Source organism: Psittacula echo, assembly GCF_963264785.1.
Source record: "Psittacula echo genome assembly, chromosome: 1".
Classification (NCBI taxonomy): domain Eukaryota; kingdom Metazoa; phylum Chordata; class Aves; order Psittaciformes; family Psittacidae; genus Psittacula; species Psittacula echo.
The window spans coordinates 101,828,639-101,852,449 of NC_137735.1; the positions used below are offsets into that span (position 1 = coordinate 101,828,639).

The 23,811-nt window shown below is 37.0% G+C and overlaps 1 protein-coding gene across 1 annotated transcript in view; it reads left to right on the forward strand.

The window, feature by feature from the left end:
- PIK3C2G (phosphatidylinositol-4-phosphate 3-kinase catalytic subunit type 2 gamma) overlaps positions 1 to 23,811 on the forward strand; it is a gene marked incomplete at both ends in the record, with an annotated part of 207,943 nt that overhangs the window by 33,629 nt on the left and 150,503 nt on the right. The window contains 4 exons of the mRNA XM_080619939.1: positions 2,748 to 2,811; positions 7,449 to 7,574; positions 14,249 to 14,282; positions 22,160 to 22,355. Of these exons, the coding sequence (XP_080476065.1) occupies positions 2,748 to 2,811; positions 7,449 to 7,574; positions 14,249 to 14,282; positions 22,160 to 22,355 (420 nt within the window). The remainder of the gene's footprint in view (positions 1 to 2,747; positions 2,812 to 7,448; positions 7,575 to 14,248; positions 14,283 to 22,159; positions 22,356 to 23,811) is intronic.

Consider the following 23,811-nt stretch of genomic DNA (forward strand, 5'->3'; position numbering starts at 1 on the left):
ACTTTCCTCAATGTCAAAGAAATCCTGAATGTTCATGGGCTGGTTAGCATTGCCATCTTTATACAAAGCTATTAAAGCTGTAGAAGTATGATGCATGCCCGTGTGATAACATATGGATATTGTTTAATTATCTAGTAGTCAAAGATTGAGGATAGCATTAGTAGAGATATTTTGATCAGTGTTATAAGTTGCTGGATTTATTTCCTATTAATTATGTAAAATTATGGCCACTTTATACACAGAATTCTTTAGGGCAGATTAAACTGATGGAAAATACGCTATTTTTTTAACCTAGTATTATGTTATTATATTGACCTCACTTGGAGTATTGTGTACAGTTCTGGAGTCCTCGACATAAAAAGGACATAGAACTGTTGAAAAGTCCAGGGGAGGGCCACGAGGATGATCAGGGGACTGGGGTACCTCCCGTATGAAGGCAGGCTGAGAAAGTTGGGGCTGTTCAGCCTGGAGAAGAGAAGGCTGCGTGGAGACCTCATAGCAGCCTTCCAGTATCTGAAGGGGGCCTACAAGGATGTTGGGGATGGACTATTCATCAGGGACTGTAGTGACAGGACAAGGGGTAATGGGTTCAAACTTAAACAGGGGAAGTTTAGATTGGATATGAGGAAGAAATTCTTTACTGAGAGGGTGGTGAGGCACTGGAATGGGTTGCCCAGGGAGGTTGTGAATGCTCCATCCTTGGCGGTGTTCACGGTCGGGTTGGATGAGGCCTTGGGTGACATGGTTTAGTGTGAGGTGTCCCTGTCCATGGCAGGGGGTTTGGAACTAGATGATCTTAAGGTCCTTTCCAACCCTAACTATTCTATAATTCTATAACTTTAGAAATTATTCTGAAGCCTGCATTTAGACCAAGCATGCTAATAAACATACTTACCTGTATGCATCAAGGCAACAAGGCAAACTCATATATCCAGAACTACTATTGAGCTGGATAATGCTATGAAAAAGATGTTATGCATGGAGTCTTGGTCAAAGCAGAGCAACAGCTTGTATTAGCTGTGATTTAACAGGATTACAGGAGGAATTGCCAGGCAGCTACTCAACACACAAACTGCCTGGCTAGATAAGGCTAGTTCAGATTTGAAATAAAAAGCTGTAAAGGCAAAACCATGTGTAGGAGGAGGTGAATAGTTGGCATTTATGGGGAAATGCACTCTGGTATTAACACAAGAAAGGCCACCTAACATTTCTTTATCCTGTATTATGATTTCAGTGCAATGACTCTCTTTCCTCCTCTTTCCTTACAACATGTATAATCAAAGTCTAACCATGTACCATAAAAACTGTACTTTGGACTGTAGTTGCAAATTTAATCTTTGATTGCTCAGTTAGTCAAACTAAGATACAATTTCTCTGTAAACAATAGTCCATTTGCTCTGAAGCGAAGGTGATTTTCACCTACCAGACTGCAAGGAGGGGGAGAAAAATTCCTTCTAAGTCTTCCAAAGAAAGATCCCTAATACAAAGAGTCAATGTGAAATACAAGAGGGGGGAAAAAGTCAAGAATAAAGTAATAGAGTAAAATAAACAAACACTGCAGAAAGGGCGTAAATTGCAATTTCCACTTTTTCATAAAAGCACACAAACCCTGACTACCACCAAGGACCATCAAGGCAATAGTATGTCCATTTTACAAATCAGTAGGCTAGGAAGGGTGTGGAAGTGGAAGTTAAGGTTTCTCTGCCCCTTCCTGAAGATTTGACCTTGCAGAGAAGGCTGTCAAAGGAAAAAGAAGTATATTCCTGTGTGTAACAACCTTAGCCATGACCTCATAGGCACCTATTTGTTCCAGCTGACAAACAACAGCTAGAATTTCACTGTGCTTGAAACATAGAAAATTACACAAATGCTTCTTAAAAGCAAAACTCTGATTCTGGTTATCTGTTGGGGTAGCACTTGGATCCTGCAGTGCTAAAATGATGAGGTTTACTCTGAAGCATCAGTCCAGGAGTTCAGTGTAGTGAGGTGTATACTCCTGTTCATAATCCTAATTAATTTACCCTTTGCTAGGGCACAGCAATCTGCCTGTGTAGACTTCATGTAGCTTCTGTAGCATAACAAAGGCATGGGACTATGGAGTCATATATGCCTGTCTACAGAAGTAAAACAGATTCACAGCTTAGCTAATACTACAGAAAAGGCAGTTGTTGAGACAGTGTGTGCATGTAAACTTGAGAAATGTAAGCAAATTAAGTTTAATGAATTATGAGGCATTGGTTTCCCTGTGTAGAATACACAGTTTTGTAATTGTGACAGTATGGGCTCTTGAAATTTAGTTTTCCCAGATGTTTTCCAGATGGTTTGCCTGATTCTCTGCTGCTTAGTTTGTGAAGTGATTGAGAAAGAAGGCATTGTAGCATGTACTTAAGTTCATCCTTCTTCAAAGTAATATTTAAGCACTTGCTTAGACTTAAAGAGTAAAATAGATGGGATGTGGAGTTCAATAGACACTGAAATAGCGGATCACATACTGGAGTGCTTTTACTTGGGAAACTTGTATCCTCCAGGTATGAGTAGAAGGTTTTTACATCTATGCTTTGTGGCAAATGTCTATCAAAAAAACATGGAGATCCAGGTTCAATTACTTGACGTTCACATAAGCACTTGCATTTTATGCCAACATAAAATCAAACTGTTCCCAATATATGATGGGGGGTGGGGGAGAAATCTGATCTCTTTATCCAGTTGTTATTAAGTTGATGTTGGTTTCTTTTTCTGATTTCCAGACAGAACCTTCTATCAGTTATTATGAAATATAATGGTCAAGTGGGATGTCTATTGCAAGATGAGGTATTTGTTCTTAGTTTGTCATACCAGAAAAGCATAAACTTCTACATGAAAGGTGTCTAATTATTAATCGGTCTCAAATGCAGTTAAGGAAGATTTTTAATTAAGGTTTTTTCACTTGGCTTTGAAAGGATATAAATTCTGTTAGTCAAATTCTCCTAGTTAAATTTGTATTGAGATTAAGAAGAAAGCGCTACAAATTTAAAATCTCGAAGGTGACTGTTTCTAAGTATCAAGGAACCTGTAAATAAGATTTTTGGGTTGACAGTATAATATTTGGATTTAGTGGAGGTATAAGATGCTATATGCATCTGCGAAGTTTGTCCCTGATTTTACAAAACCACAAGCCAAATGTTTACGTATTTAAGATATATACTGAAGAATACAGTAGTCTGCAGGATAGGTTTTGGCAGCAAAACTCATAAGACTTTTAAAGTAGTGAGCTGCTAATTGAATGTTACATTATTGAAGGAAAAATCTTTTAGAAAATCATCTCTGCTAACTAATATTCTAAGAACAAATGTCTTAAAGGACAAATGCGTATTTGAATGAAAGCTTGGAAGAAACCAAATGGCTATTTGATCTGAGCATCAGATTGTCATGCTAACTGACTTTCTAGGGTTTGGAACTGGAAAGAAAATGAAGGACATTAGTAAAATCAAAGAATACTGATGTAGTGTGGAGATATTCCAGTGTTTCCCTTCCAGAGTTATAACTTATTATGCTGAAAAATGTATTTCTTTGAAATATAAGTTAAAACATGCATTTCTTACTTTGTTTCAGAAATCTGCCACATGAATTCTAGTCCAGATTTTAATATTTCTGGGTATTCTTGTTCTATTTTGAATATTCAGAAAACATACAAGTATGTATACGTGTATGCATAAACATATGTCCATATACATACAGATTCGTACATAATATACATACATGAATACATAAATGTATATCAATACCTATGTAAATAAATATATATAGATACAAATTCTCTACATTTTCATATAAATCTTTGGCACTTTTCTTCTGCAAAATGCATGCAAATTTAAAAGCTGTTGAACTGTGCCTACCTACTGTGTAGATATTCACTGACTTTTTCATTTGTAAGCAACTTCTCAAAGAGGACTATTTAATGCGTGGCATGTGATGCAGTCATAACTGTTTGGAAAATTGAGGTCCGCGAGCTCGAATGCACATATGTATTTCTTTACTGAAGTACAGCCCTCAGTGTAGTTACTCACATTCACTTGAAATTTTAAGGCCTAAAGTAAGAAGATTCCAAATTCAGAGAAAGCTATAATCTCAACATTAATGAGGCATTACAATCCACCCTCTGCAAATGATGCAGACCTATAATGAAGCCCTCTTAAATTTGGTTTTGCTAAAGATTTTTACCTTGAGTAAGCAATTACTTGAGATCATTAAGTTTTTATAAAGGGAAGACTAAATACATGACTAAAGAAAGCAAAAGTTGAGAATCCTTGATTTATTTGAATCCTTGTTTACTTATTTTCTCTACTGTGTTATTAGATTCCTTTAGAAAGTTTAAATTTGGGATCTTTATAATTGTTCCTTATCCCAAGGTTACACAGTAATAATTTTGTTGATTTGCAAAGCCAGCACTCACATCACTGTAAGAGTTGTTACCCGTCTGATTCACCGCAGTCCACACTTAGCACGCTCTGAACTTTAAGCCACTGGGAGTTACTCACATATACTATATTAAATGCACACATATCTGCTTAAGTTCTGTACTCAGATAGAACTTCAGTTGTAATCAAACATATCTTGGGATTCTCAGTTAAAAAAATCAATATTTTTTTTTTGCACATATATCTACCCACTTCCAAATTTACTTGTTCAAGGATGTCTGTTGAAAAGCCTTGGAGAAACCAGTTCTTCTGACTTATGTGACAAGCCCACTATCATTCTTATTAGGAATGATCAGTGAATGGAAAAATCATTTTATTATGGATAATGCCTCTATAAAATGAAAATTAAAAAAAAAAAAAAAAACAAACCCAGGCTGTTTGGCACACGGTGGGGGTGGGATTGGTGTTGCTAGGGTTGAGATGTAGAGAGTGTTCCCAGGGAGTGTGCGCAGCCAGAAAAGTAGCCATTTTGATTGCCCTGATAATCAGTTGGCATGCACTTCATTTTAACTCTGTTCAGAATGTACTATTAATGTAGAGAGAAAACTTTGTAAATTTTTAATACAGAGTGCAGAAGTTCTAGAATGAAGTAGCATTTTTCAATTGTCTAAATAATTTAAACACCAAAATATCCTTCAAAGGTTCTGTTGGTATTCAAATATGTGGAGGGAAAAAAAAGCCATATATAAGATGTTGACTATAATTCTTTGGTACTTTCAGAAATGTAAAACTTATGTTAGAAATGAATCTCTGGCTTTCCTTCTTTGGGACAAAAATCAAAAAATCAATGTCATATGTCTACATATGGAAAACTCTTTATATGATTATATCAAAAAAGAGAGATAGTGAGAAAGAGGTCATCATTCGTAGTATACACTATTACACAATTTTTTCTTTGCATGCTTACTCTTCTCGATCTGCAAATGTTCTCCATAGAAGCAGCTGCCATATAAACCAAGTCTATGGTATAGTAGCTTCTATAAAATATAAGTACCTTGGTAATTTATCTCTAAATGGAATAGTATATTTTACAGAAAGAAATACATTCCTCAAGATATCCAACTGTCTTTGTAGAACAGCACATATATGTAAGTACAAGAATATATAAACTCTTGGGAGAGGTTTTTTGGTTTGTGTTTGGTTTGTGTTGTTTGGTTTTTTTTTTGGTTGGTTTGGGGAGTTTTTGTTTGGTTGGTTGTTCTGGGGTTGATTTGTTTTTTTGTTTTTCCTGTCTGGCAGTAGAGCTGTTTCTCTACTTAAGAATTACTCCTGTGTATGTCTATTGCTTCATGTGCTGCTCAGAAATTTGTCTACATGAACATGTCTTTATAGACATAAAATCCATTGTTTTAATAAACCATAGCTACTTGTGAAGGAGAAAAATGCTAAATTAGAATTATATTTAATTTATAATTTAATAAATATATATATTATATACTTAATTTATAATTACAAACTATATACAGTAATTAAAAAAATATGTATGTATATGTGCATATATATGCATTTCTTCAACAACTGCACAGTAAAACAGCATGTATAATATTTTGGTTTTGTCAGTGTTATACATGGTAAGCAAAGCCATGCCATTTTTACAGGTTTCTACTTCTGCTGGCAATGTGTGTGTGTGTATAGAGAATAAATCCAGCAGGAGTTCAATTTAAAAATCTTAAGTGGAAGGAAAGAAACAGGAAAAAAAGGAAATGGACTCCTTGTAAATTGTTCAGAATGGTGAATCGCTTCAGAGCAAAGAAGGCTCTGAAGTTCTCAAGAGATTACAATCAACCAGAGCCTTTTTCTCTTTAGAATCTCCAATATGAAAAGGTGTTGCTGCCTTTAATTACTAAAAAAACTCCAACAACCTATATTTAAAAGATTTGAGAATATTTTATGTAATTCATTCCTACTTTATCTGCCTTGAGCAGAACTAATGTGGAATTAGTAACCTCAATACATTTTTTGTGTTTATTTATATTAATGATAGGGTGGTAACCTTCTCAGTACAGCCTGCATATAGATCTTAAGCTTGAAAATAGAAAGCTTATCTTGGTGCGGTTTTTCTTTTTCAGGCATGAAATAGATGTTACATAAATGGTTTTATCAGTAGACATGCGTTAACACGCTAAAAGGAACATTTATCAGTACAAAAACATGAAAAATATTTATAGAAGAGTTTCTACTTGTTCAGAGAATGTATTTTAAGGTTTAGTGAAGCGATATAACTGTACACGAAACATATGAATTTTAATTTATTTATTAATTTTCCTGAACATAGAGTACTTGATATTTGAAGATTGCATTTTCCTTCCTTTGGGATCCAAATTTTTCTTTTTGAATCCTCCAAAGTATTTCTGAGATTATTCATCTAGAGGGGGGGTTTTCAGATGGTAATAATTAAAGTTCTAAATTTATTATCAATAAGATTTAATAATTTGAACTATATATACATTTTGCAGAAAAGCTAGTTGCAGAAGTACTCAGTCCACAGGTGTCAGATTATGCAGCCTCCCACAGAGTCACTATTTTTAGGAGGAACATGGCTGTTTGCCAGCTCTCACAGAGACGGGTAGGAGACAATATTGGGGATAAATTCACAGCACAGTATCATAAAAACCACAGTCAGTTTGTGAATCATTTAAGTTCATCTGTCCTCAGAAGTTTGCTTTTTCAGGGCTTCTATGCTCACGAAGTTAGGACAAGCCAAAGTTTTGCCTCAAAATCAGTTTTAAATATCAAATATATCAGTTTTCAACAAGGCACATTTTGTGGCAGATAATGGGACTTTAATGAAAACTGTGCTATCCTTAGGAAGCTATTGGTTGCTAGCAATTTCAGTGTAGCCAAACTAATGCCTGGTGTGTTTGAATTTTGGATGAGCAGATACGATTTTCTGTGTGCTCACCGGCATGAACTTTACACTAAGGTGTTTCTGATAAATGGTATGTGTCTACTGTGTGCCCTCCCCCCCCCCCCGCTTTTGTTTGTTGTCAGCAGCATAAAGTTGATAATGTGATTGAAGTAGCTAAAGCTATCTGCAGTGTCCTCTGTTTTGTGGAAACCAAAGACATTACTGATGCAGTCAAGAAACTCCGTGCAGTGCTGTTGGTGAAAGCACAGGTAAAAGATGCAAGTTGATATCTTATTTTTCTCTTTAAAACTGGAGCTTGAATGAATATCACTAATTTTATGATTGATCAAAACCAGTCTACTGTCTTACTGTATGAATTTTCCTTCTTACTTCTTATTGTATGCATGCATTTATTTCCCCTCTGACAAGCATTAGGTAAAGGCCCTATCAAAAAAGATGTGTGACAGAGGAGCAATAGAGGAGTTGTGCTGTGTTTAACTTTAGCTGAAATGTTCGTTTGGTTGTTCTTTTTTATTCCCACAAAACACACAAATCTCTGCTTTGCCACAGCACCTGTTTACCACATCATGCAATTTCAAAGTATTCTATTCATAAATTTAGTATAGGTTGTTAACAATTAAAAAAAAAACCATAGAAATTACAAGTTTTTCAGCTAGAAATGCTCTACTATTTATATAAAGAAGGACCAGCATCATATAGTCCTTATTTTAGCTGAAATACTCACTCTTAAAACACTGAGGTGGATTTTTCAGGGGTTTCTGTATAGTTGTGAACCGGCGGTTCGAGGGCAGTATCTGTTCTCAGTTTTGTCGTCAGCCACTTTGTTATGACCTTGGACAAGTCACTGTGACCTGATTTACAGAAGTTCTGAACACCCAAAAATTCTTCTGAAATCAGCATCTTGGAAATACAGGTGCTCAGCAAATTTGAAAATCAAGCCATTAATCACTTACATTTAGTCTGGTGTAACCTTAATTCATGCTAATTCTTTCCCATCCTAATGAAATTCCCTCTTCATTCTTTTCTAAAAAGTTCATTAAGTTACTAAGGATTTTTTTTTTTTCATTCCTTATACAGTCTCTGTCTTTTCATTCTCTCTCATACCAAATATTGTTTAGAAAAGTGTGCCAAACTAGGTAAAGTGGTTGCATTCTCAGACAGTTACCTACTTATAAAACTTGTATTCTTTCTCTTTATTGAGTTGTTTTGTTAGCTTGTTGGGGTTTGGGTTGTTTATTGGCTTTTTTCAGCTGTTCTCTTTAATATGTGTAAGAACACCTCTGACAGGGGAGTAAACAATAGGATAATTAATGTTAACTGAAGTAACTAGTAAGTGCTGATTAGAAACATGCCTAGCTGCATAAGTGGGATTTATTACGTTTTGCCTGATAATGCTGTTTGAGGTCCCAAATGTAAGAGTGGGGAAAGCTAGCATAATTCTTTTTGTAACATTTCTTGTGTTGTAGGAGTGATATATGGCAAACTAATTATATATTTTCATCCATATACACTTACTCTTGACAGGTTCAAACCCTCAAATACTCATCTTACAGGGGCAAAATTATTTCTAAGAGGTGAAAAGACTCACATAAAAACAGAAAGTATGTTAGTTGAAGAGGCTTCAGTGATGCTCAGAAAAGCTCTTTTCTTCAATCTTTGCATTCTTAGTCTCTGTTTATTCCTCTTTCATGCGGGAGGGGTAGGGCAATAGTTTTCAACTTAAAAAAAATACAGGACCCAAGCAGATAAGCTCTAGAACATCAGTGCAAGTCTGAGTTATAAGTAAATCCGTGCACCATGTTTCTGGAACAGAGGACACTAGAGATCATGGAGCAGACATTGCTGCATGGCCCTGGGCAGAACCAGCTGTGACCTTCTGGAATTAGTTATATGGGTTAGGATCTGAATTTTGGCAAGTACTGTTAAGAACCAAGATGCAAGAAACAGCATAGCTCTAAGGTTTTGTTGTTGTTGTTGCTCAGAGCTGACCAGCTGATTCACATAAGTGCCTTCTCTTGCTTCCCTTCTAGGTCATGACTCACTGTAAATCTTGTTGCTATAGCATCCTCAATCTTTTCATGTCCACTTCTGCATCAATTATAAGTCACTGTTCTGGGTAAATTCCAGCAGAAATGGGTCTGTGAGAGCATGCATTTTGTCTGGCATGTTGTTGATTTAAATGGAAATATCTCAATTTAAGAAAAGTTAATCCTGTATATTAGAGGGCACATGCAGTAGAGAAAGAGATAAAAGAAGTAACAAAGGATTCACAAGATCTGCTTTTCAGTTAAACACCAGGCTGTCCTGAGAGGCGTTAGGCAGATCAGTATTTTCCCTTTGAGAAAAGTATTTTGTCAACCCAGAGTCTTTCTTAAGAGATAAATAGAGCTTGGTCTAGTAAAAATATACAGAAGACAGTAACAGAACATCTTCTCCTTTAGGAAGGAATTAGAGCAAAAGAAAAATGTTGGTATTAATTTGTTAAAAGATTTCTTTTGGAGTTCAGAAAAATTTAGTATATTTTCTCTTTGAGTCTTCCTGTCAGTTCTCTGAACCCAACATGTAAACTGCCTCCTATGACTGACTTATATTTACTGAGTATCCCAGAGTCCATTTTCAGCTGCGTCATCTCTGAGTTCCAGCAGAGAAACAGATCAGTTCCTATTAGTGTGGCCTACCCTGAGCAATCAGAAAACCCCACATCATGCCATGAAAAATAAGATAATGGGATAAAACCCAAAGAGTACAGGTCACCTTTTTCAAGTCTAAGGTTTTTGTTGATGTTCACATTTGCTTCTGAGTCACTGTTATGCAAATACTGGTTTTATTTTAGATATGAAATGATTTGTACTAATCAAAAAAATTAATTATGAGCTGATCCATGCTGTTGTAAAAACAAACAAACCATCAAAAAGCTCTTCCCCAAGTGTTTCCAGCTTTCCATTGCTTATTCTTCAGCATGTCCAGTTTCCAGCTCCACTGTATAGTCTCCAGTATATACAGGTTTTTTCCTGAACCAACTTCCATGTACTTCCGTGCACAAAGGAAGTACACTTTCCTTTTCTCATTTTACCTATTTAAATTACAAGCCCTGAAGAGCAAGGAATGCATCTGCTTATCTGTATGTACAGTCTCCAGCACAGTAGAGTGCCTGTCCTGGCTGTAATCTTTACAGGCTAAAAATATAAGTGGTGATGATAATGATGGTGTTTGCTCATCTGTAATGAGCAAGATGATACTGTTCTTGAACACCCTCTTCTGAATGTTAAAAAGTGTCTGCCCTGATTGAATATTTTATCACTAGTCTTAAAATATTTTTCTGTCCTAATATTCACATAAGAAGCTGCTCCACATTTCTCTTGGAGACTACTGACTGACTGGATTGTTACTTATTTTTCAAAGTTTTTAAGTGATTGAGGTGTTGAGGTTTTCTTCTCTTAACATTTCTTTTCAGGCTTGGTTAGCTGAACTGGTTGTCTGTCCTTTGAAGCCTTCTACTAAAGGCTGTCTGTGACCTTGAATGACACTCCTATCCGCCTTGCTCTCTCCTTGGTGAATCACACCTAAGTAACAACTGACTTCAAAAAAATGGAGAAGGGAAAAAAAGTGTGTGTGTGTGTGTGTGTGTGTGTATATATTATATATATATATATAAAAAAAAAAAAAAAGTCCAACTGTTCCTGCGTCAGCAAACCCTGTGGCTGCTGCTTCTTGGTTTTTACTCCTTTGAGAAACAAATGCTAGGACAGTTGATTAGACTTCAGCAATCTAGAAGAAATTTGGTTTTGATTTTTAAAAAGAGCTTCATATTTCTCAGCAGCAACTAAGCCATAACATAAAAGCAGGAAAATATATTTCTTCAAGTTCTATAACTCAAGTGCTGTTTCATTTTATGAAAATAGAGGTTAAACATTATGTGCAACTGCCTTAACTACAGAATAGTATATAAATACAGCAAATCAGATTTTATTTATCAATGTTTATACAAAGACAAACTCTCCTGTCTGTATCAATATATGTAGCCAAAATTAGTACCCAGCAGTTGGATATTTGATGGAGTACCAACTTCTCCAAACCTTAGAATCATAGAATAGTTAGGGTTGGAAAGGACCTTGAGATCATCTAGTTTCAGCCCCCCTGCCATGGGCAGGGACACCTCACACTAAACCATGTCACCCAAGGCTCTATCCAACCTGGCCTTGAACACCGCCAGGGATGGAGCATTCACAGCTTCCCTGCGCAACCCATTCCAGTGCCTTACCGCCCTTACAGTAAAGAACTTCGTCCTTATATCCAGTCTAAACTTTCCCTGTTCAAGTTTTAACCCGTTACCCCATGTCCTATCACTACAGTCCCTAATGAAGAAACCTTTCCCATCATCCTTGTAGGCCCCCTTCAGATACTGGAAGGCTGCTATAAGGTCTATCTAACCCTTTTTGAGTTCAACTCATAATGAAGTGTAGGGGAATTTTATGTGAATTCTGGGTACTGACAAAATTATTAAATCCTACAATATTAGTGCATCTTCTCAGTCTGCTTGAATTGTTTCTATTATGTTCAACAGCATAGTACCCCAAGACTTTTTGTTAGGTAGAAGAGAGGCTTTTTTCATTCAAGCAGGTAACTTGCACCACAAGTGAGTGAATTGTTTGAGGCTACATTACATCTCAAGTGCCTGCAGCGTTATGCATCAGGTAAGAGAGAAATGCCAGAAAAAAAAGTTCTAATTGCTTTTTTACCATGACTTCCTGATGCTTTAGTGTACTGTATGGTGTGGTTTTGTGTGGAATACCTTTTAATGCATCCATTTGGCAAGCTCCATGTGCACATAATGCCTTAAGGAAACTGCTGCTTACTCCATCCAACGTAAATTGCATAGGGTGCCAGAATATGTTTGTGTATACGTATCTGTACATGTATGCTCACATAATTTAAAAAATCTCAGTGTGTTTCTATTTAATTCTGCTTTTATGAGGAAAGGAAAAGAAAAAAAAAAAAAGAAAAAAGAAAACCAGAGAAACTTACTTCCAATATTCTGTGTTTAATTAAACTGTACCTGTTACCTCCTTACTGCCTTTTCAGTGCCAGTACTGCACATTCCTGTAACATGGTTAAAAGATGATGAAAGAAACTGGGCACCAGTAATACTTTCTTCTTAACTGATTGCATCTCTTTATAAATGCGATTCATTCAGACTTTAACCAAGCTAACCCTGGGATTTTAAAATCTGTTCAGGGGAAACTCTGGGCCTGCTTGTGCAATAATGTTTTTCATTTCATTTCTTTCTTTTTTTTTTATCCCTCGCTTTCTTACAGCAGCTCACAGAAAGTCCTAGGAGATCAAATCCTGCCAGAACAGGCACTAATCCACTATATATTAAATGGGCTGCACTATGTTGAAATTATAAGCACTGTTCCAAAAGGTTGTTTACTTTCCAAAATTTGAGAGAATTGAACAAAGGTCTCTGTTCCTATTTGTCTCACAGCATTATAAGGATTGTGAAAACATATTTCGTGGCGTGGATGTTGCTTTTTCCCCCTCAAGTAAGCATTTGACTTCTCTTTATATTTACCAGACAAATGCTGGCAGCTCCAAGCTGGATACTGGAGGGAAAATGCACATCCAGCATTGTACTTCTTATGTCACCTCTGCATGCACTGTAATTTTAAGAACCATCTTGCTGAATACATATTTAGTAACATGAAGCATTCTCAACCTGCTGCAAAGGGATTAGTGACTGTAAAGGATAACAAACCTTACAGGGACAGTGGCTCAATCAGTGCAAGCCACAGGAGATACTGAAACCCAGAATTAACTTGACAGTCTCTCTGGTCAAGATTTGCACCTCAGTAACTTATTTCTATATCACCTTGGCACATTGTGAGTGTGATGTCAGAGCCAGGCAAAGACAGGGCAGCCTGAGCAGCCAGGGAAGCTGGTTGCCCGCTTTTGCCCTTTTTACAGAGGCTGGGTCCCACCTCTGCCCTAGTGCTGCAGGTGCCACCCGTCCTGCCAGTAGATTCTCCAAGCTACTTACATGATGTTCTTTCCTGTGTGGATAGGGAGGCACAGGCAGTGTAGCAATATGCAAATTTGCCCAGTGTCTGAGGAGCCTGGAGCAAGGTCTGGTTGATGGCAGTTATTGTACTTGGGGATTTAACATGGCAGCTTTTTAAAAACAAGAAAAAAAGAAGTTTAATTAGGCTGGTCAGTTCAGTCTAAACAACTGGCCTGACCTTTCAACAGTCATAAGCACCCAGCAGTTCTTGCTGGCAGCAGTGGAATATGAAGTGGGAATCCAGATGCTGAATTAATGTTAGGCATCACGAGGTGTGTTTAGGCACCCAAGGTATAAACACCTTCTAAGTCTAATATTTCCTGATATTTCACCTAATATTTCCTGTAGCCATCTCTAGTTAGCTGCCTGCTCAAAGGTTTTTATAGAGCATAGCTATTTTTGCTGATTTGGCACAGGAGCATAGATGAAATTTAGGCCACTTCAGCTTTGAAAGGATATGGGGCTCTGCCTGCTCAGTGTGGTTGTGATATGAATATGAATATGGAAGGTATGTAAGGCAATGGAGAGGGTATTCTTATCTCTTTTATACCAATGCGAGGCTGAAAATGTTTATGCACCTCAGATGTTGAAAAGTGCTACTTTGTATCTTGACATGCCTAAATACTATCAGAAATCAGGTCCTGAGTGACTTATCTGAGATGGTAGAGGAAGCAGCTGGAAAAGCTAGAAAAAGCAGGTCCTGGTATTCTGAATCCCAGCCATGTCTTCTGTAATCATAACATTAGGATACATCCTTCCCCTTTCTCACCTTATTTTCCATGAGTACCACTAAAACTAATGTAACTGCTCTTTGGTTTTTCTGAAGTAACTGATTGCTTTTCCCCTTGGGTTTTGTCTTTGTAGGATTCACTTCAAAGTGTGGAAAAACCAGAAAAAGGTAAAGTGTTATTTTTAAAATATGTTAATTCAAGATGTACCATCAGAAAACACATTTTGCTTGTATTGTTGTTATTGTATTGTATAGCAATATTAGTGAATTGCTATAGTTGGCATATTGTAGATGTTTACAAATTTAGTTGTATTATGAATTGCTATTAGGATAGCAATATTAGTGAATTGCTATAGTTGGCATATTGTAGATGTTTACAAATTTAGTTCTATTATAAGGTAATTATGACAAGTTAAATTTTAAGTGGTCTAAAAATGTAAATGAAACATAGCATTTCTTAAAAGTAATCTGGAGATTCAAATACGGAGAACAAGTAGTAGAGTGAAAGAACTGATTGCAGTTAGTGGTGGTCATAGCAGTTGTTCTCAATAACAACTTTTTCTGCAGAAAAAAGGGAAAATAAGGAACTTCATGAAAGCCTAAAGAAATTATTTTTGTGTATGGCTTTTCTACTCAGCTCCAATTACTTTCATTCCTCCCTCCTTAATCTTTAGTTCTTGCTTCTTTTATGTAAATAGTGTGTTGTTTTAAGTGATACACTGTCATAGGTAGTTTAACAGTAATGGACAAAATAATAGATGCTGCCATAAATAATTCCTCAGTTAAAATTGGCTTAGACTCATTGGTTGATGCCCAGTACTGTAAGCATTACTGCAGCGCACCTCGCAGGATGATGGGTATGCAGGAGACTGTTCTGTCGTGGGTGCCTGTGTTGGGTTCCTGCCCAGGATGGCCACGCTGGGACATGGGTCTTGCTCTACCCCTCTGTGGCTGGCTTGTGACAGGCAGCTGGGGGTGCTACGCAGATGTTTTCAAAGGGCCTTCCATCTGAACATTGGGGTGGCTGGGGTGTGCTGTGGAAAGGTGGTCTGTCTCCATTTTGTTTGAGGAAAAAAGTAGCCTCTGAGATGTTTTTCTTCCCCCCTCTTTTTTATTTGTCTTCTTTTGTTGATTGCAGTGTGCTCAGAGAGGCAAAAAGATGAACCAACCACAAAGACTGCAGTAGTCTCAAACACAGAGGTGGTTGAAATGCAGGATTCCAAATGCCAGGCTTGTTGTTTCACCATTATTCAACTTCATGAACAGCAAACAGAGAAGCAGCAATTATATTTGTAAGCTGCCAGAAAAAGCTAAGCAGCTGGAAGGCTGGGGGAGTGGGGGGAGAACATGCAGGTGCAGAAGGGAGGAGAAAGTAAATACTGTTTGTAGGATTCTTCTCCCTTGGATATGGTAATTTATCCCATGAAAATTTTTTAATACTCTTAAGGACACCTAGTTGTTGAAGATTAAAAGAATTAATAGTTACTAATCAACATCTACCTTAGAAACATGTTCTCTGCACAGTGTTCAGATAACCTGTCTGGAAATGATCTAAAACATTCCTCTACTTAAAGAGATTTCCAGATTTGGACTTGATTGTATCTGCAGCTTCTTCAATGAATATTTGAGTTATCAAATAACAGTAAGGGAATCTGATGTTTTACCTCTCTGCTTCTCTTTACCTATTTATTTATGACAGGAAAACTTCAGCTGTGAAGTGTGATGCTTCTGTTTGTTCTTGGCACACCCTAATTTCATAACAATTGCAGAATCCTTTTGGTAATGTAATGTTAGACTCTTCAACTTATTGATTGCAAGTCAGAACTTGCCAGGCCGTTAGTGATTCTGTGGGGAAGTCTACATTCAAAGTTGTCCAAGGTAACCAAAATCCAATTTGACCTCTCACGTGCATTGATGATACATTTCATGTATGTTTTAACACACTACATTCCTTACATTTGCACCTATTAAGCTTCTAAAAGCAAGCAAAATATTTAAAGTTAGACTAATAAGTCTAGCTATCATATCAAAGCTGGTGTTAAGAGCATGTCTGATAAAAGTGTGAGAGTAATGACTAAATCTGATCTGCCGGAACCTAGGCCTGATTCTCGAGAGGTGTACTTCAGTATGGTTAGCTGACTATAATTGCAGGCATGCAAAACTTTGCAGGCCGGAGACTCAAAAAGTAAAGTAAAATCACTACCTTAGCTCAGTGCTGGTAATTTTTTCCAGGTCTCTGGGAAGCTAAAAAACCATGTGCTTTGCTTTCTCTAGCAGCATAATTGCAAAAATGAAGTCAGCATTGACAGCCAAGGAGAAGACAGACTGTATTTCCCTTTTGTACTGTTCTTTTCTGTCTCTTGTGCTTATCTTGAAGAAAACAGGATCGAATTTGAACAGCAAGAACAGCAATCACTTACTCCAACTAATAATTTATTTTTCCTCTCCTCTTCCTCCCCCAGGTGATAGCTATTACCCTGAGTATCATAAAAGAGTTTTGGTTTTCTTCATTGTAGCTTCTCTACCATGAAAGAGAAAAAGAAAAAGGATACTATTAAAATTAAAGCCTTACTTAATAATCTGTTTAGAAGCTGCCTTGATCTTTCTCTTTAATAAGAGATTATCAGAGGTTTAATATTAGTAATTCACTGTGGACTAAGCAAGTCAAAGACTGTATTCAAAATATCTAGCCTTGATTTAGTGTTGCAGTAACTGGCTCTGTTAAGTTTTACCTCTGTAGACCAAATTATTTCATTGCTGCAAATAGAGCAGTGCTTATCCATTTATGGCTAAGTCTGGATCATGTACTTTTCCTCTGTATGAAGTCCTTAGAATATTATACTAATGTTATAGTACTCAAAGGATGTTTTTATTTCTTTTTAAATGTGAGGAACAGTGGGCATTTCTAGACATTAACACCTTCCTGCATCAAGTGTTCCCAGAAAATAAAGAATAAGATTATTCACACTAATAGAGATTTAGCCTTGGAATTTGCTTCAGTCCAGAGTGTGAAAAGACTGGCTGCAAGCGGATACAAAACTGAGTCCATGCATGTTTCTCAAAAGATGATGAATTAATTTTTATACAATGTCTGCAACCTTGCTACTTCAGGCAAGGATTTCACTGGATCAGTCATAATCAGCTTTTGGAATTTGATCTCTAGTTCTCTGGGACCAATCCCAGAAAGTCTAGAATGCAAAAACACAAACCGATGTTAATGAATCAGCAGCCTGGTCCAGCTGAATTGCTGGACTTACTATCTTTTTGAGTGAATACAGAAATCTGATACCTTGATGATGATACATTTAATGAAGTCAACATTAGATTTAAGGCTCTAAAGGTTCGCTAATTGTGCTTGCAATTCGGTAGTTGCTTCTAGACCTGATCATAAAAATATCCACCACAGAGAGGTTTTAAAAAAAAAAAAAAAAAAAGAAGGGGAAATAATGGAAGGCTTTTTGAAGGTTTTTGTATATAAAATTGAAAACTCCACTTATTTCTTTACCTAGCAGAAAGCCATCATAGTTTTGTTTTGGAAAAAACCACTTTTTGTTTCTAGAGTATGGAAAAATGTCAAGAATTTTTTAGAGAGTGAATTTCATCATGTCTTCTGCATTGCTTTCACATCTGAGCACGGCTTTTTATGTCTAAGTTGTTGCTGTGTCACATTCTGTAACGTTCTGAAAGCCAGCGGCATTTTTTAACCAAGACCAATTTTTAAATAATTGCAACCTCAGTAGTTCTCAAAAAAGAAATATTAGAACTTATCAAGGCCTTGTAAAGCATACGGCAGCAGAGACATTTTTGATACTAGGACAGCAGAAGATTTTTAAGGGTCCTTCAAGGGATAATTCATAGGATTCGTCCATTAGTAGGAAGAAACAATATGGTAAATATTGGTCTTGGAAACCACATCTGATCAGCATTTGCATTACAACCTTTTCATGTTTTGCCTTTTCCTTCTTATAATAATGTTCTAATTAATGCTGCTTAGCACCTTACCTAAATTCCAAGGGCTTTTTTCTGAGGGGGAGTGTATGTGTGTATAACCTAAACTGTGCTGGTTTTCATCTCCCTGAAAAAAAAGTGGGAAAGAACAATAGAAGTCTCCTTATCTCCCAAATATCTTTAAGTTGTCAAAACGGTCTTAAGACTTAATTCGAACTCTGCTCAACCAGATATTTGTCATGTTTTACACAGAGAAAATGTGCATACAGAGTCAGAGAGGGCATGTTTAGTATGTATTGAATTTGCATCATCTGCAAGTGCAATAACAGCAATGTACCTACTCTGTTGGAAGGTCTTGCAGTAAAATGATGTATGAATTGTAATATTGTACTGAGAAAAATAAAATAAATGGTTTTCTCTAAGGAATACAGTAGTATGGTACTTACTAAATCTTGAAGGTACCTGCAGGTATATTCATTGACTCTTTCAGGAATGGTGTGGATTGTTCTATTTCTCACCAAGAGTGAAATTTATTCCTTCAGACTTCGTGTACAAGGAACGTGTGTCAGAAATAAGCGTATTTGGCAGCTGTGGTTAAAGTTCACTTCCCTTGGTCTCATGTAATTTCTGCAAGTCTCATTTCTTCTCACCTTTGGTGAAAAGGCGATACCAAATAATTTCACACCAGAAATAAATCAGGAGGTTTGAGTTGTGAGATTGTTAAACTTGGTCACAATTCACTTTATGGTGTATTCGTTGTCTCCTAGATATTGGCTATGCCTGGGACACCTTTCTAGAAAATAAACTCTGGCATAGCTGAAGATGTGAATCTGTTGTAGGAAGTCCCTAGCCTATGCTATATAAATCAGTCAAACACTGTAGTCCTTTCTAATCTAAGATTTATTAATCATAAATGTCATAAAAAGCAGTAAAGTTCTCTGGCTTCATGAATGAGAAATATAATTTCAGCATATCAAATCCTATTCAACAGCTCATAAAAATACAGTGAAAAGATGCTGACCAACGTTTGTGAGTAATGGACATTTACAGGCTACCCAAGATGTTTGTCTCTAATTTAGTTAATTGCTACTGGGCTTAATGAGTGAATGGGGGGTGGAAGGATGGGGAAGGGCTGACTGGCACAGAAACTAAAGAGTGTTTTTAAAATGAGAGCTGACAAGTTAAGAAAATAAACATAGTAAAAAATCTCGCAGCTGCTGACCTGGTCATACTTGGATGTTTGCTTACACCTGAGGAACTCTGTTCCTGAGAATACATTCTTTCTGGGCATCCTAATAATTTGATAAAAAATGCTGAAGTCTCATTTGTCTCCCTTTTCTGGCAGCTGAACTGATTACTCCACTGCTGTCTCCATCCCTGCCATTGTAATGAAAGGAACAATCTCCCAGGTCCTGCTTCTAGACTAGCTCCATTTCTGCAGTCAGGCACGGACCCTGCAAGCCCACAAGTGAAAAGTTAAAATTTAAGAGGTAGAGGATAAATAAGAATGTTTCTGAGCTCCCTTCAGCAGAGGGTCTCATGGACCTTGTCTTACAACTAAGTGAAATCTTAACCTTGCCTCATCTAGCCACATATATCTTGTTGGGTGTGCAGGTCCCTGACACCCAGGAACCTTTCTTTCACCTCACCACTGATACTCTGAAGCACGTTATAAATCACTGAGGCAGAATTTGTGGGATTCCTTTCTGTGCGTTATCTGAAATACAATATGTTTCCTCTTGTTTTGGAGCCAAAATTTGAAACATTACCTTGCAGCCTAGATCGCAGATTGTGTAAAAAGTGCTTGTGGCCAAAGTGTATGTTTCAACACACAGCGGGAAATTTACACAGATTCTGAACTGCATTTCAATCTCTTTTGGAGAAAATGCTGAGAAGGTTCCACTCAGCAATCACTGAATTCAGTAGGCCAATTTGTATAAATAAGGGGTTTGCTATCATACTGCATCTACCTGTCTGCCACTTTGAAAAAATTGGAGCCAGGAAGTCTGCTAAGTAGCTGGTTTTCCTTCATGTAAATAGCATAGTACTTTTCAGATAAAGTAGAAATACTGGTTCAAATAATTATGTCCATTAATGTGCTCTTCTGGACCTGTTAAGAAGGGTTTACGTATATGACCACAGTTAATTCCTTGGAATATAAAATAATTTGGTGCAAATTAACATTTCGTTTGGAAGGTTCTAAGTTATTACATGTCCAAGAGAACTGAGTGTGAGGATAAAATGGTAGTCTGGGGGAGAATTTCGAGCAAAAGGCTTATTCAAAATAATTATAATGGAGGATAATGAATGGAGAAAATACTAAGGAGAATAGATAAAAAGATGATTAAAATAAATTCTAGACAGCAAAGTAGGCACAGAGAGTAACAGGATTGAGTTTTCTTAACCCTGCTAAGTCTCTAAAATGATTCAGTTTTCATATTATAGACTCATATAATGGTTTGGGTTGGAAGGGACCTTAAAGGCCACCTAGTTCCAAGCCGCTGCCATGGGCAGGGACACCTTCCACTTGAGCAGATTGCTCAAAGCCCCGTCCAGCCTAGCCTTGAACACTTCCAGGGATGGGGCATCCACAGCTTCTCTGGGCAACCTGTGTCAGTGCCTCACCACCCTCACAGGGAAGAAATGTGGAAGAAGATTGCAACACTATAAGGTTGTAGCCAGTCCCTCACGGGTGTAGTAATTTGCTGTCAGTATTTCCAGTAGCAAACCCTAATATATGTCAAATGGTTTTAATTTTAGGTCTATCTCCATTGTGCATAGCTAAAATTTGTCTATTATAAATCGAAGACTGAAATAATTCCTTTGTGCTGTTTGCAATGCGTTTTGTGACTCAGTAGTTTTGAGTTTTAAGGCAAAAGATATCAAAGAAGGGAAATAAAATTCCAGGCCTAGGATACGTTTTTTTTGGAGACACATCTGTCAGGAAACTGACACAACTAAGTCCAGTGAATTGTGGTATCTGTATCTGACATCAGGCAGGATTCCTGCACCTATCTTGAGTATAAAGGGCTAATATAAGTCTCAGGCTTCCTGTTCTTGGGAATTGATTCTTCTTTTTTTTTTCCAGTAGACACTGTTAGATGGATGCTAGGTGGCTACGTAATACAGTGGCCAGACAAGCTTAGGGAGTGTGTGTCAGGAACTATAACAGGAGGAGGGTATGTTCTTTATCATAGTGGAATCTGTGAGTCAGAGGTGTGGGAAAAGGAGAATTTTGGGGTAGTCCTCTTTGAAGACAAATCATCCTGATCCTAGAATGATACAATGTACTCTGACACTCTCTCTCTCAACTTGTCCCTTGCCTGAGAAATGAGTGCTTGTACAAGCTTTCTTTACTTGATGGAGGCTGCCAGGGCTGGGGGTTTTAATTTAAGCTGGCGATCAAGCAATCCTTAGCTGCTCCAAAAACACTGATAGAGGGAAGACGGATAAAAGCCAGTAATTACAGAAAAAGAGCACTGCAGAGCTGAAGCAAGAGGAAATAACATAAGTAAAAGTGTGATATAAATGAAGGTACAGCCTGCATTTCACATATATCCATACAGATATGTATTTCAGTGTCCATTGTTGTATAATGTTATCGCCAGTCTATGAACATCTGAATGCTGACTATGTCTGATTGTGGATGCTACTGTATATATTTTATGACTTGTTTGCGTACAGTTGCAACAGCTTTATAGTCTTAAAATTTAACCAGTGCCTTTTCTCTGAACTAAGTAGCTACTTAGCTGCTGAAATTACAAAATACCTATATAACAAAAATCCTTCCAGCACAAAATTTAACACACTATAATGGCATATCTGAGGCACACACTAATTTGCTGTAGTTTAAAATGCTTACTTTGAAAATGCCTTAATTTGAAAGCACTGTGGTGAAAGACTGTTAATGATACACCAGAAATGAGCTAAGGCTGGTTTGAGAAGCACAGGTGGCTAATTGGTTTCAGTTGGTAGGTTATGTCATTTTAATTAAATTTTATTAGGAAGTATTTCAGAGCTATAACTGATGGTTTAAGATAAATAAGATTCTTTATAAATGACCTATTGCTAACCTTTATTTCTTTCTCTCCTCTCAGCATTAATAAAGGCTGCAGTGACTGAGCTCTCCATGGCCATCTCTTGTCTCATCCATGTTTACAGCAGCAGCTTTGATGCAAATTTCCAGCTTTCCAGCATACCTAAAAGCCCTTCATGTGCAGACATCAGTCTTGATTCCCAGCTCAGCTTTACTGTATATGCTGCTCATAACATCCCAGAAGCCTGGGTGAACAGGTAGGAGGAGATCCAGCAGATGCTCACAAGAAGAGGTGTTGTCTCTTAGATCACATATTTTTCACATATACTAGACTACATCTGTTGCTTTGGTGATACTTCTCTATTAATGTTAGAGGCTGAGAAAGTGGGTGTATTAGTCAGTGAGCAAGAGAGTGTACAGCGTTAGATGTAATTAGCAGTTTAATAAAAATCTGAGAGAATTTTCATTGCTTAATAAATACAGGACTATGATCACTATGCTGATTTTTCAGATGGTTATATTATTCCCACTGCATTTTATGTTTTTATAGAAAAATGTCAAATTGCATATGGCTTAAGGGCCACTGATGACTTGAATGCTGTGTTCAAGTATGTAGAAATAAGAATCTGTCTTCCTACTTAATTTCCCTTTCCAGTCATTCCAATATTCATAGCTAGCATGGGCTTCTTAACATGGACTGCTGCTCGGACACCTGCTTTCCTCAAATACTACACTAACTTCATTCACATGCATGCTCCCTGTTCTTATTACTGCACTGCATGAATTCATGCTGGCTGTGTCACCACTCTCATTTTCTCTTTCCTGAAGGTCACATTTCATGATCTTGGTGCAATTAGTAATATATATTTTTAATATATATTCCTGCATATATACATATATGTACTATGAGTGTTAGAATTTTGACATTCCTCACTGTCTGACTTGTTGGGGTTTTTTCTACACATTCCATTATGTGATAAATGGCTTTCTTTTAATCATTTGGGGCAATAGAGAGTGCATTGTTTTATGTTTTACAGAGTCATGCTGATGTCCTGTCAAATCCATCTCAAGTTCACCTTTGTGGATTGGCTTTTTGTCAGATTTAATATTTATGCTCTCAATTTCTTATTCCTGTCTTACTGTCTTTGTGAAAAAGATAGATACAGACATTACAAGTGCAGAATAATTTTGCAAAACTGATTACTTTTCTTTGTTTATTGTATTTTATTCCTTCTTGATTCTTTTATCAGTTTGTTGGTTTATCTAATTTAAATCCCAAGCACATGTGCCTTATTTGCTGCCAATTGCACAATGTTGCTAGCTTGGTGTTTGGCTGTATTTGTTTCTGCAGCCCCCAGAAAAGCAGATTTCTATCTGCATCTGGGTGATAAGAAGTGACTTTTGGGACAAGACTGTAGAATCATGCCTTTGAACTCACAGGGTGACTACCTATACAAAATGCTCTACAAAACCTAAAATATGTTGAAGCGCATGCAGAATGAAGAAGCATGCTCTTAACAACCTTTTTGACTTCAGGCAACTGAAGCATTGTATAAGTCAGGATATAGACGAGTCATGTCTGTATATTGTGTATTAATACTTCTGCTTAAACAGCAATGCTTAATCATTTGATTGTATTAAAACATATTTCCTGCACTATCCTCCAGCTGTTTGTAATGTTTATACTCTTGAAGAAAGATGCTATATTTAAGA